Raw genomic sequence first — 14,873 nt, forward strand, 5'->3', positions numbered from 1 at the left:
CTGAACTCAGATGTACACTGAAGTGCCTCACCCATACCTGGCCTCCAATTCCTACCTTTCTTGAAATGGCATTCTTGCGGAAGAGATCCCTTCACATCCTTTGAGAAGTCAGGGTAGGCCCTGCCAGCCTGATCATGCCTCCCAAGCTTACCATCTGACTACAATAACTAGTTTGCTGGAAAGATGATTTGACAGTAGACATACCATGCCGTCCTCTTCATCCCTCTGGGAGTAGGTGAGTGTGCTGGAGGAGGAGGGAGTCCTACGGTGTTGTTTGTATGTGCTGGTCCCATCAGCTACTGAAACAAAAGATGGTTTTAACAGATGGAAGAGACCCAGAATGTTTATGTCTAATTTCTGAGTTTCAAAAAAGTTGGGGGGGGGAGGAGTTAGGAGGAGGGAAGGAGACTGAGACAAACCAGGGGGAAGAAACACAACATGGGTCCTTTTTGTAGTGTCTCAGAATAGGCTTAGACCCACAGCTCTGCATGGACAGCAATATGTGCCACATACCATTTTCACCATAGCTTGAGGAAAACTTAATCCTTGTCAACTTAAGCAAGTACCCTCAGGAAGAACAGGAAAAACCAAGAAATCAAACCCTTTGTCTTGATAGGGAAAAACCAACTGACATAGCATGAACAGAAATTCAAACTATTCCTAAAAAGCATCTGGGGGAAGGGAAGAGGAAGTCTTCACCTTTAGGAGAAAATGGGGTCATTGGGTCAGGAATCCTGTTAGGCAAGAGATGCAGCTGAGCCTCCATTACCTTGTCTAACCCAGGGCTTCTCAAACTTTTTCCACTTGAGACCTCTTTTGAGTTTGCAGCGTTCTTTGGCGTTTGGTGGCCCGAGGCAGTGCAGAATGTGCATGCTTTGGGTTCAGAACCAAGTCGGCCATGATGCAACATGACAAGTGTTGCCAGAAGCACCTCGGATTCACTGCACATTTGATTTTGAATTAATTTTTGGGCACTGCATGTTCAGAAACCTTTCACTGTTGTCAAATCCATAGTTTAAGAAGCACTGGTCTAACCATAATCTCCACTCTCCCCATAGTCCAGTTTGGGGACGGGAAGAGAGATAAGAAGAACCAAATGGGGGTGGGGGGGGTAAGTGTCTAGACAGCTTCTGACTGCATCCCAAAGTTAAATACAGGAGAACCTGTCCCAGCTTGGTTCAGACCTAGTTTAAACCAACTATGGACTAGCTTAGAGCTTGCCAGACGAGACAATTTTATATATAACAAACTAACTGGTACCACCCGATAGAGCTCCTTGTAGTATTAAGAAAGGCAGAGCATCCAGGACCATGGGGTAAAAGTCTTGGTCAGACTACAGCCGGAGTCCTGTGTTTAGTTCTGGAGGACTGTATTTTAGGAAGAACATTGATAAGATGGAAAACATCCTGGGAAAGGCAACCAGGATGACGAAGGGATTTAAGATTGGGCCATATAAGGATTAGTTGAAAGAAAAGGAGATGTTCAATCTGCAGAAGAGAAGAGGGGGGAGGGAGATAAGGGGGGGGAATAACAGTAGGGCAGGAGTAGAGAGGGGTGGAAATCATAGTCAGGGTTTGAAGGGCTGCCATGTGAGAGAGGGGTGAGACTTGTTCATTCTGGCCTCAGAGGCAGAACCAGAGCATCAGGTAGAAATTACAATGGGGCCACTTTAGGTTGGATAGAAGGAAAAACCAGCTAACAGTGATGCTAATATGCAAAATGTCCAAAATGGAGTGGGCTGCTTCTGACTGAAAGTCTTTGAGCCTTTGCTCAAAGATGGCCATATGTCATGGAAATCTATGGTCAGGTGGACTAGATGGTCTGGAGATCTCTGGAGTCTGAGGTTCTGCACAACCGTAAAGGACTCAAATGAACACTGTAGCTGGACCAGAGCTTGCTAGAGACAGAGTCAGGCCCAAGACCTGGGCTGCCTGACCCCCTGCTGAGATTCTCTCCCTTACACTGGGTTTTCATCTGAAGTGTTTCAGAGCTAGTCCTTAGAGTAGAAAGCATGATTTGTAGCCATTTTCTGCACAGTGTCAAGTAAATAAAGTAGGATTGGTTTTGGCTGGGAGTTTTCCGCAGTCCTATTACAGCATGGATGCTTACTCTACAGGTGGGCCAAAGGAAAAATATTTGCCTTAGGAACTCCCATGGGCCTCTCAGGCCAGTGCCAAGATTCCCTGAGCCTTAAAGAGATTCTAGTTGAGGAAGAAAGAGGAGGAGTCAGTCCAGGGAGGTAGATACTAGCATGATAGATGGTAGTTAGCAGGTTAAGGACTGCCAACTTCTAACTCTTCCCATGATTGTCTGCTATGTCTCCACTGATAGCTCAGTGACGTGAATGTGTACTTGGAATGGGGAAGGGAGACAAGTCCATCAAAAGAACCATCTCTATTGCCTGCTCTCCTTTCTTTAGGGAGAACATTGGGAGCTTTTCCCAACGGCTGCACACACAACACTTAACAAACCACTGAAGGGAGACCCACATGTACAAAGCACTTTGTGTGACCAGGGGCTGCTGCCACAACGAAATAGACCTGATCTGAAGGACAATTAAGTGACAAGCACAAAAGGGTCATGCTGAAAGCCCTGAGCTCCTAAGTTTTCCTGCAACTCTGCCAGATTTGTCTGCTCCAACTCTAGTGAGCTTTGCCTCCAGCTGAAGAACTTAAGTAAAGGCTTATTCACTTTCAGATCTTGAGACTCCAAGCTTTGGAGGGGAATGGGCTGACCCACTTGATCCACCACCTACCCAACAGAAGGGAGGAGGCTTTCCTCAGGATTCAGGGCAAGGCCATACTGTGGACAAGGGAGGGGAGCCCAGGCTCTCCAGTCACCTTGGGCAAGTCACTGCATCTCTCCAGGACTCAGTTTCCTCTCCTCAAAATAAGGAGGGTAGATGAGATGGCCTCCAATGCTTTTTCCGGCTTTTCTATAGTGATGATCTCAAGGGCTTAAGCGCCTCCTTCCTCTTGCCTTTGGCTCCTGGCTGTTTTCTCTGGGTAAATTCACAGCTGGAATTCCTCCTCCCTGATCTCACCCACACAAGGTTTCCCCCAAAAGAACCAAAGTCTGCATGGAAGGTTCAGAGTAACACCTGGATCCTGGCAGGAGCTCACCTTTAGTAATGGTGGTAACAGCTGAAAATGCAGGACCAAAGGTAGTTTCCATTCTGGTCTAAAGAGAGAATAGAGATGATATGATCACACTCCCCCCCTTGAGCAGATGCTCTCCCAGTGGCTAAGGAGCGGGGCTCCTAAAGGCTGACCTAGGACTTTAAAAGGGCTCTAATGATAATGATAGCAGGCATTTATGTAGCACTTTGAGGTCTGCCGAGTATTTTACATACATTTTCTCATTTGATTCTTATGACAACCCTGGGAGGTAGGTGCCATTATTATCCCCATTTTACAGATGAGGAAATTGAGGCAGGCAGAGGCCAAGTGACTTGCCCAGGGTCATCCAGCTAGGAAGTGTCTGAGGCCTGATTTGAACTGAGGTCTTCACGACTGAGCCAAGTGCACTACTCACTGTGCACTTTCTATGAACATCTTACAGGGCTAGGCACTGAGGGCCCACAACGCACATTTCTCTGTCCACTAAGATGAGTTAGAAAAGTGAGGTTTACTTAGGATAGGATTATCTTGTAAAACACAAAAGGCAACAATCAATTACCTAACCGGCAGAATCTTAGAAGACACTGCCTCCCTGCCCCTCCTTGTGTATAGTCAGTCCACTTTCTATTTTTCAACACAGGAAAGATGCCAGAATCAGACATAAGACAGAGAAACAACCTCAGAGACCCCTCAATGGAAGGGACCTTTGTAAGGAATGGAGCCACGTTGGGAAATCGCATGTGAGATCTTCAGTTCTGCACCTCTGACCCAGGGAAGCCTCCAAATGCTTGTGGGGTTCTGACTTCTAAAGAAGGGCCAAGATAACACACTCTGCCTGCAGTCTTCCTGCTGTTCAGTTTGTTTAGCGCTATGTCCAGACCCTTCTTTTTCTCCGCAAAGTCCTGTAGGACAGGTAGGCTGTCACAGGCTAAGGACAGGCAAGGAGTCCACAGTAATGTTCCCCACTGTGCACTCAGGCCATTGGCCTTAGCCCTGAAAGGTTCTGTTGATAGGTTCTGTCAAATTCCACCCACATGAGGGTCTCTAAGACAATGGTCAATAGGCCTTGGGCTGAGATCCCATTCTGGGGGGCAGGAGCCAGGGCAGATGATGATGGGTTTAGCACGTTCGGAGATAGAGGTCTGGCTACTGGTGCCCAGAAATCAGGACAGGAGAGAGGCTGGCCAGAGTGTGTAAAAACAAGTAGTTGCCCTCTGTATCAGCCTCTCCTAAACAATGTTTCATGAAGCTCTGGTTAGGTTGTCTGTTTCACCAATACCAACTGGCGAGGAGGGGGTGCCATGAAAATTTTAGGCTAGTGCCATTTTCTGCTCTAATAGATTGTCAAATTTGCAAATGCATCTGAAAATTTGTGCATGGCAGTTTTTTTTGGTAGGGAAGTAAATTTAATTTCCTCTATTTTGCTTCAAAATTTCTCAGATCCCTGTTCATGCCAACAGTATTGCATAACCCCAGGTCTCTCAGGAGGATTTATGGGTTTTGTGAATATATCTTAAGCCTGTAAAGTGTTCTGGGGAGAGTTTAGTTTGGGAAGCACTGTTTTCTGCACTATCTATACCTGTGGCCACCAGCAGGGAGCCACAGGAGCAGTCGGAAAGGCCAACAGCTACTCTCACCAAAGTGTCTGTAAATACCCAGTGTAGCCCAGGCAGCTCTCTCCTTCCCTGGCTCTTCCTCCCACATCTAGTCAGTCATCTGCACTAGCAGGATCGTGGCTCCAGAACCAGCTGTTCTTCCTCGAGAGGCCCCTCACCAAGGACAGGCCATGGTAGTAGTCTGGAAGGGCATGGAGGGATGAAGAGGTTGGCTCTTCAGTGAAATTGTTGAAAGTACATTGGTCCTTCCTCCTGTCTAGAAAGGATGCTTCTCTCTGAGCCATCAATAGGCAAGACAGAATGGGATGGGGTCCTAGGCTATCCCCTGATCCAGGCTTTGGGGGCAACTCAGAGGAGTGCCCACTCTCCTCCTTACCCCGTTTGTGCTGTCCGAGGGAGGGAGGTTTGCTGGGCCACCAGAGAAACGATTATATCGTGCACTCTTGTTTGAGCTCATAATCTAGAGCAGCATTTAGGATCCACGGGCAGCTTTCTCTGTGGGGAGGGGAGAAAAAGCAAAGTTTCTTTAAAGAACACAAGGAGACTGAAGTTCTGGCCAGCATGTCACCAACCCAATTCCCCCCTTCAGTATGAGACTGAGCAGTTAGTGTGGAGTGCCTGTGAGCACCTGGGTGAGGCCAGGTAGGATTCAGTCTGAACTGGAATCAGGCTAAAGGCCTTCCTTTCCCATCACCCTCCGATAGCCAATCCCATTTCAAAGGCCTCACTTCTTGACTCTCATTCTGGTGTGTAAGACTCAGGATGGAGCCACTTTCTTCTCTCTTCCCTGAACACAGCCTCTCAGCAGCACAGGGAAAGTGATAGGGAGTGGGGGAAGAAGGAGGTGTGGAGGAGGAGGAGAGAAGAGTCATCATATGCTCAGGGTGGGCAGGGAGACTTCTCTCTTGTTGCCCACAATAGCAATTCCACATTCTGCAGATGGCACTTATCTCCAAGCTAAGCCCAAGGATCTGCCTCTTGTCACTGACTTTAAAAAGGTCAATGGCCTTACCCTCTAGGATCAGTCTTGAAGGCAGGCAGATGCTGTAGAAGTCCCTGTGGAGTCCCTGATATGCCATTATGCAGCATAGCATAAAAAACACCACTAAATTTGGAATCAGGAGCCATGTACTCTACTCTCAGTTCAACCACTGACTAGCCGTGCTGGAGCTCAGAGAGGTCACCCAAAACGCTATGTTACCTCAGATGGCAACCTAAGTGTCTAGCGCTTGTATGTCCCTAGTTATTTACACGGTGCCTTCCCCATTAAAATGTGAGATTCTGCCTTCTAGAAGAACTGGTCCATGCTAGTTAATTGACACTTACATGTGGACAGTGATTTCCGGGTCAGGAATGCTTTCCCATCTAGTTTTTTCATAACAGCCTGTGAGGTATGAAGGCCAGGGATTACTAGCCCCACTGTCCCTGTGAGGTATTTAGATCAGTAATTTAACCTAGTTAAAGTAAGAAACAAGACTCGAACCCAGGGTTCCTGATTTCGAAGCCATTGCATCCTAGCCATCATACTTGGAAAATTATGAAAATATTATGATTATTAACACTGGTGCCTGTACTGAAAACAGAAACAGATGCTAATGGTCAAATAGCCTCGGGCTTACAGGAGGCAGGGTGTGTACAAGGAGGCTGAGGACATGTGAAAGGGAAACTAGTCAGGAGGATGCCGGCGATCACCACTCCCTCCATCTGCTTAGCTTTAGACTGCTTCAGGAACATATTCCCTCCTTACCAAAGGGCAGAATGGGCTCGTGTCTGACCTAGAGACCTGGTCCACTGAGAGGAAGAAGCTGGCCCAGAGGAGGAACAGAAAGGGGCAGCAAAAAGACAACCTAGTTATCCCTACAGAGAATGGGATCTCATTCTTGGGTACTGGATACTCTCAGAAAGAAGACAAAGGAGAAGACAGCCCAGGAGGGCAGGGAGTCTGGCCTACCTCAGAGCAGAGAACCAAAAGGAAATGAAAGAAGTCGCAGAGACAGGCAGATGGAACCAGACATGACTGTGCCACCCAATTTTTTTTCCTCTCCCTTTACTGTCCTGCTCCCTCACCATACCTCAAAATCTCCTAGCTTTTGTCCATCTCTTGGCTCTGAGTAGTGACTGAAGTCTGAACATGGGAGAGGCAAGACAGTTACTGTAGCTCCAACCTCACCCCATCCATCCAACCTCATCGAGGTTGTTACAACTAGAAACCAGTAGGAGCAGAGGGAGTAGCCATCAGCTGTGTACTGTAGGTGATTCAGGGATTAGAGGGGGGACCCTCCTGGTACAGAGACAAGTCACGTCCAGGGCAAATGCTGGTTCTGGAGACTGAGGCAGCAGACTTCACATTCTCCCCGCCCAATCCACCCAAGGGCTTTGTTGCCTGGATTGCTGGATGAAGCAAATATGTGGCTAGGTTTTTTAGGCTGGGAAAAAATAAGATTTGGGACCACACAGATGAGAGGGTAAGATTCCACAGGCGTTTTGGTTCAAAAGCCCTGATGACAGAAAGGGGACTGTGCTCCCCAGACCTGGCTCAGAGGTCACACTAAGACATGGCTGAGCTCTTTGGGCAAGGCACTATTTTTCCTCTCTTGGGGCCATGTGTGAGGCCTAGGCTCAGAAGCCAAGGATGAATGTTGCTCTGTTGCTTGGGCCCCATCCAGGAGCAAAGGCAGCAGAGAGACGAGAAAAATATTGCCCAATGTGGACCAGTTCCTTAAAAAACAACACATTAAGAGTATTATTATTAATTCTAAAATAACAACTATAAATTCACAGTGAAGGATAATGCAAATAAGACATAATCAACATTTGAGAGGATTTCCCTCCTTTAATATAATAATTCGTAATACTGTCACTTTTCTATGTAAGTACTTCATAGTTTACAGAGTGTTTTCTTCACAATCCTCCAAGGTAATTACAACTAGCATTAATATGTCCATTTGACACATGAAGAAACAGACTCAGAGACATGAAATGATTTGCCCAAAGGCATGCAGCTAAATTTTAGTGGCTAGACTTGAACTGGAACTCAGGTCTTCTGAGTTCAAGGTCCAGAGTTCTTTGGGCTCCATCAATCTGTTCACCAGAGCCAATCTCATGTCTTCTTGAATGCTTCTACACAGGTGTCATTCTAACATAGAAACTGATAGCTGGAAGGGACTTCAGGGCCATCTAATGTCATGCTTGACCAAGAATCTTCTCTACAACATAATCAACATCACGTGGCCTTTGTTTGAAGACTTCCAGAGAAAGGGAACCCATTCCCTTCGCAGGGCATTCCATTTCTGCAGAGTTCTAATAAACAGGGAATATTTTCTGATGCTAGTATAAGCTCTGGGAGGGCAGGGACCATATCTGATTAATTTCCCATCCTAATGCCCTGAATGTGTACAAAATAGCTCACTTATCTCACTATCTAAAACTGGCCTAGGTACCAGACCATGCTTTGACTTCACATCCCATTCAGTCCTTCACGCAGGTCATCTCACTGTCTGCCACCTTCCCGGAACAAACCTCTCTTAGTCACTACTTCCCTATATATGTTACCTTCTTCGTTAAAATATAAGCTTCTTGAGGGCAGGGCCTAACTCTTTTAAAAACTTGCCTAGCATATATTAAATCTTTAATAATTTTTTTATTCATTCATCTTAAATCCCCCAAGACCCAGCATAGGGTCTGAATCTATAGTAGGTGATTAATAATGGTGTGCTGAAATAAATCAGACATTTATTTCATTAACTGGGATTTCTGGCTCAAGGTCTCAAATCCCCAGGTTTGGTCCCACCCTGGCCAACAAATCCAGGTGGGGCCAGTACCTCATGCACCCCACACTGAAGGATGCTGCCCTTTCATTCTTCTGACACTGCTGGGGAACTCTGGTTTCCTTTCCAAAGGGCCCTGCTGCTGCCTCGTAGTTCAACATGTGTGAGCCATGTTGGGTATAAAAGGAAGAGATGGCAGCCTGACTCGAATTCTGCTTCTGATACTTAGTAGCTTCTGTAACCCTGGGCAAACTACTTCCTCCCTCTGAGCTTCAGTTTTCTCATCTGTAAAATACAATTAATCATACCAGTAATAGCTACTTCACAGGGCTGCTCTGAGGATCAAATAGGACAATGCATCTAAAGTACTTTGAAAACCTTTATAAATGTGAGCTCTTATTATTATATAATCAGCCCTAGTCATCAGGCCACAGGGCCCTGAGAAAAATTAGTCTAGGTTTAAAAAAAAAAGCCAGGCTAAGGGCTAGTGAAAGCTTTAGATAAACAACTAGAAACAACCCCGGCCATTGCTCCTCCTGAACACACTGGGGTCTTGCCTTATTTCCATGTACAGTGGGTGAAACCCCAAACACAGGCCAGAGGCATCTGCGAGTGCCAAGCAAGGCCTGAAAACTTCATCTGAAACCTTTCACACTTGAAAATTGTGCCCTCTGCAATAATATCCACTCAAACGTTGACTTTTAAAGGGGTCATTTGACTTAATGCAAAATAAATTTCTGTACCCCAGAGATAGAAACTTTTGGCACTGATTATACTCTGTGGTGACATGACTTTGGTCAAATTGCTGGGGAAGGTGAGGGAGAGAGACAATATGCTGATGATTCTGGATAATGCCATGTAGTTCTGCATTACAATACCATGCTGCCTTCAGGATCCACAGGCCCACAGGCCCACATGATAGTGTTATGCCTCTGAGGTAGCATAAGGTAGCTGGAAAAGGGAAGAATCTCTACTGGATTACAGATATATCCATGAACTTAGGCCAATATTGGGGAATTAGGAATTTACTTAGGAGCACAGGTTGAGAGCCAGAAAATAAGTTAATTTGGGATGAGCAGATACACAATAAAAGCATAGATGGTGAGGATTAGAGAAGTCTGACATGGGCCTAGTCCAAAGGGCTAAAACCACAGGGCATAGATGTAAGAGGTCATTTATAGTGTAGTGGCAAGTTCTGGACTTGGTGTCAGAAAACCTGATTCAGGTCCTGGATTCACTACTTGCTAGTTTGGGTAAGAGATTCCCCTTCTCTGGAAAATGAAGGTTTTGAACCAGATGATAAGGTCCCCTTAGAGTACTGTAATTCTTTTAAGTTTTTGAAAGGTAAGAGCCAGACAGAAGACCCAGCCTGGAGAATCAAGTTGAGGCAAGGGGAAGAGTAGTTTCTGATAGGGTCAGAGCATGGAGATGCCCCTGGGGAAGAAGGATGGGACACTAGATTGAGACCCAAGGAGGCTTTTTTTTTGTTTTTTGGTGGGAATGCTGAGAACAAAACAGACCTCCCTAGGCCATGGCCAATAGGTTAAACTACTTTCCCCTTTGCCTCAACCCTGTTCTTACGGGTGTTACTGTGGTTCAGTTGTTTGAATTGTGTCTGACTCGTCATGACCCCATTTTGGGGTTTTCTTGGCAAAGATACTGGAATGGTTTGCAATTTCCTTCTCCAGTTCATTTTACAGATGAGAAAACTGAGGCAAATAAGGTTAAATGATTTGCACAGGGTTACATCGTAAGTGCTTGAGGACAGATTTGAACTCAGGAAGATAAGTCTTCTTGATTTCAGGCCTGGCACTCTATACAGTATGCCAAGAACCTTGAAACACATTCTACAAACTGGACCTTTGGTCTGGTTCTCATGGACCTTGTCATCTGGTTCAAACTCCCCTGTTTTACAGGTAAGCAATGGGCCACAAATTCTAAGAGCTAATGGTGAGAGGAAATTGCAGAAGGAAGGTCTCTTCTAGGTCCCAGGTCCCCACACACCATAGTGAGGGTTGGACAACCAGATTCCAGAGGACTTCCCTTGCCCAGTCAAATCCATTGGGGTAGAACTAGAAATGAGTTGCTATGAAGGCCCAGGCCAAGAAAAAAGGCAGGTAGGAACTAAGGAGAATAAACCATATGTTTTGTCATTGGTACTAAGGGTCAGAATCAGCCATAAGTTTTGTAAATTGTAAAACTATTGCCCTTTCAATCTGTTATTGTGCCTACTCCCCCAGTGTAGACATCTCCACATGGTACCTTATGGTAAATCTCCTTTAAATAGCCAAGTGTATTTATTTGTGCTGTTACTGAGGAATACAAAGACAATGTGGTAGAAGTAGCCTGGAAGCCAGGAAGATCTGAGTTCCAGTCCCATCTCTGACACATACTTGCTGTGTGACTCTAGGCAAGTCACTAAACCTTTCAGTGCTTGAGGTCCCAGCACAGCTTCAACCAGATTACAATGCAGTTGGGGAATGTTTAAGAAAATAAATAAAAATACAACATAAATTATGTCAATTTGTGGTTTTCTAAGTCAATATGTGACCCATAGGGATCAATTTCTATCTGAGTTTGACCCCACCATTGAGAACTAGGCAATTCTCTAAGACTATAAATTGCAGAGAAGATGCTGGCTTGCACTGGTAGAAGGAATTGCTTCCTATGGAAGTTCTCTATACTTGAAATCACAGGACTGGTCCTTATTCCTCCCGGGGGAATAAGGGAAAAAGCAGACACAGAGAAAACTGTGTGAAATGGGTGACTTCTTCCTACCAGGTGATCTGGGGTCTGAGGAGCTCCAGTAAGAGAGGACTTGGATTTGCTAGTGGCAAAAAAAGAAACAGGAGGGACTGTGAGGAGTAGAAGTCTCTTTGCCCTCGTGGCACCAGATGCATTTATAAAAAGTGCTCTATTAAAAGTGTCCCTTGCGTCCCTTTTGCATGACCAGGCAGCCGGTGAACCCTAGTGGCTGTTCTACTGAGCCACACAGAAAACCTGAGAGGGTCAGGCGTAGGCCAAGCCTGTCAGGTTTCTCATCAATTTTGCTGGTCTCATGGGCAGCATCAGAGACTCCAAGAGTCATGGTTCTACCACCAAAGATCTGTTTACGAGTTGTATTAGAACCTCAATCGTTGACATTATGTTACAAAAGCAACCCACCTTGCCATCTCTTGGGAAAGAAAACTACCTCGCTGCTATGCCCAGACAGCTCCCCCAAGTCTAGTATCACAGGATTTCAGAGTGGCTTTCTCACTGCACAGATGAAGAAACTGAAACCTAGAGAGTTAAGGTCACAAGAGAGTAAGGAGCAGGACTGGGACCTGAATCTAGGTCTTGATTTCAAATACAGCAATCTTTTCACCACACTATGCCAGATCTCCTTTTGGATGACCTACAATAGCACAAGAGGGCTAAGTGGCTATGTGTCCCAGTTTAGCATTGTCACTGTCATATCTTTTCCTAAGAGTAAGAATTATACCTAAAAACAAGTATCAGACTCTACAGGTCCATGGTCTAGGCCCACAACTTCTCAGCTGACTTTGAATGTGACTTCCCGGTTTCTGCCAAAAAAGGAAAAAAGGGAAGCAGGAAGAAAGGTGTAGCAAGCCTGTATGGAGGGCCTCCTGAGAAGAGCTCCTAGGCATTTGGTCGACCGGAGATGACCAAGGAGCTCCTAATGGAGACAAGATTTGGGAGTCAGAGGATCTGAAGGAGTTCAAATACCATCGCAGATACTTAATAATGTGACCCCTCCCTGGCAAATCACTTAACTGCTTTCAACCTCAGTTTTCTCATCTGTAAAATGGAGGTAATAATAGTACATACTTCACAGAACTGTGAAGATAAAATAAGATAATATATATAAAACCTTAAAGCATTACATCAATTTTATCATCCTCATTATTACTGATGTGTTCATTAGGGCACCCAACGCTTTCATGCACTGAACCCTGCTGCCCAGTCTGTGTCCAAAGACTTTTCTTGCCCCTCTTCATATCTTGTCTGATCAGCAGAAACCCTGAGGCCACCAGAAGCTTTTTGATGCCAACAAACCAGTTGATCATTAGTAGTTCAGCCTGTCTTGTGTACAGGCCAGCTTCCTTGGCCCCTTCAGTGACAGAGCCCATAGGAGATAAGAAGCGAATGGGACAGGGGATGGAGGAGTGAGTGGGGATGGTGTTATATTGGAAACTGCAACACTAACTTTAAAAGTGGGAGACCCACTTTTAGGTGCTGGAATTTTTCTCAAGCTGGTGGGTGATGGTGATGGTGGGTTAGGGTGGGGATATAGGGGTGGAGGCCATCAGCCTGACAGGGAGACCAGCAGCAATTCCTGCCTGGGATTGGAGAGAAAAAAGCCTGACAATTCCATAAACCAATGGGATTGAAAAGTATTGTTCCTTTAGACATAAACTATCAAGGATAAGAATGTCTACAAAAAGCTAAATAGCTTCTGTAGCAGATTCTGTCTGACCCCCTCACCCCTACCACATATCTGCCTTCAAACACTGCTTCCTTCTCAGATGTGACCCTTTCCGGGTATAGAGCCCTTGTCCCAGAGCCCAAGCTAAGCAACCACAGCCATCTGGCTCTTCTCGGGCACTGCCAAACCTAAGCTGATTGGTAACATCAACATGGAAAACAAACGTCTTGAAAGGAAAGACTAATATTTGTCAGTTTCCCAAAGGCCTTACATATAGTTAACTGAGAAACGTTGATTGACATAGGAGTGCGGGGAGTCAGACTCGGGTCTTCTGCTCTTATTCTGTCCAGTGCTCTTTTTGCTAACTCATGATCTTTGAGAAGTCCCTGTATCCATTTGGGCTTTAGTTTCCTCATCAGTAAAAAGAGGGGGTCAGATTACATAACCCCCAACTTCCTTCCCAATTCTGACATTTCATGGTTCCTAGTGCTAGTGCTAGAACCTAGAGGGTTCTAACACACACAATTTTGTGTCTTACGGAAGACGTTACTATACTATGGGCTGAAGTTTCATATAGCCAACATATTTTCTAAGTGTGTGTGTGTGTGTGTGTGTGTGTGTGTGTGTGTGTGTGTGTGTGTGTGTGTGTGTGTGTGTGTGTGTGTGTGTTGTCATGGATTTGTGATGGGAGTTCTTGAGGGCAGGGACTATAAATGTTCTAGAAATGAAGTTGAGTCAGTATGGGGAAGAGAGCTTACAACAGAGGCTGAAAGGGGACCACATTAAATCCCCAAATGAGCCAGGTGATGTTTTCTAGGATCATGAGCTAATTATCCAAATTTCCTTATGCTCTAGGCCTGGATTTGAAGGTATGAAGGTGCAGATGACCCTATTACAGGCCTATCGTCTCCCTAATAAAGATCTACGTAAGAACACCACCACCCACCTCTCTGTATCAACTTCACAGCTTTCCGATGTCTTCTCTGATGCTCACAATACCCCTGGGAGGTAGGGAGGGCAGGGGCGGGGCCATCATTTTCATTTCATAAGTGAAGAAAGAGAGCCTCTGAAAGTGACTGGTCCAAAGTCTATAATAAAGCTGGGACTCAGCCACACATGTCTAAATTCTAGTCTAGAGCTGACTAGGACCATATCGATGGTATTAGCGTGAACACAGCTACATCTCCCTACGTAAAGGCTGGTCTCTTGACTGTTCCCTAAACAGTCCTAAGTGTATTCTTATCTCTGCACCAGTGCTCATAGAATTCACCTTGGAATGTTTGCTCCCCCTTCCCTCCCTGATCAATACTGCTTATTACTCAAGTCCCACCTCCACCAGGAAGTCTTCCAGGTTCACAGTGATCTCTCCCTTTTCTGAATTACTGGCCTGGAGTCTCTTCCATTCATCTGGCACTTGCCACATCTTGCTGGACTACATTAGCTGGCCTTTCCATATGTCTCATTTCCTTAACTAATTTGGCAGCGCTGTGAAGACACAGTCCAAGTTTTTGCTTTTCTACATGGTCACAGGTCATAGATTCAGAGCTGCAAAGGAACTCAGAGGGTACATAGTCCAGTCCCCTCAATTTTGAGATAAGACCCAGGGCAGTTAAGTGACTTGTCAAGGTCAGAGAGTGTCAGAGAAAGAATTCAAACCTAGGGTCCTCTGATTCCAAAACCAATGTTCTTTCCACTACAGTACTAGAGATTACACGAGCAAAGAGATTAATACCATGCACATCCAAGAAACAGTAACTGGTTGACTGGTCCAAACATCCCCAAATAGACCCATAAACACAAACTGTCCACAGTCTTAAAGGGGGCAGTGAAGTGACGCTCCAGTGGGATGAACATTGTTACAGCGTCTCACAGACAGTTGGAACAGGACGGTGCCATACAGGCAAAGGGGCTTCCAGGAGGATGAGTGCTCACAGAGGGAAGA

At 45.6% G+C, this 14,873-nt stretch overlaps 1 protein-coding gene across 7 annotated transcripts in view; it reads right to left on the reverse strand.

Annotated features, from left to right (window-relative positions):
• Positions 1 to 14,873, reverse strand: part of TRAF7 (TNF receptor associated factor 7) — a 55,925-nt gene that overhangs the window by 22,777 nt on the left and 18,275 nt on the right. For 2 of the 7 annotated variants that reach the window (XM_072599495.1, XM_072599497.1), the window contains exons 2-4: positions 5,112 to 5,230; positions 3,123 to 3,180; positions 205 to 299 (exon numbers count right to left, since the gene is read on the reverse strand). In XM_072599495.1, coding sequence (XP_072455596.1) covers positions 205 to 299; positions 3,123 to 3,180; positions 5,112 to 5,192 — 234 coding nt within the window. In that variant the 5' untranslated portion in view covers positions 5,193 to 5,230. Of the gene's footprint in view, positions 1 to 204; positions 300 to 3,122; positions 3,181 to 5,111; positions 5,231 to 14,873 lie in introns of those variants that run through there. The other 5 variants (XM_072599500.1, XM_072599505.1, XM_072599499.1 and 2 more) reach the window with 4 other exon arrangements.

This window comes from Notamacropus eugenii, chromosome 1 (genome assembly GCF_028372415.1).
Source record: "Notamacropus eugenii isolate mMacEug1 chromosome 1, mMacEug1.pri_v2, whole genome shotgun sequence".
NCBI lineage: Eukaryota > Metazoa > Chordata > Mammalia > Diprotodontia > Macropodidae > Notamacropus > Notamacropus eugenii.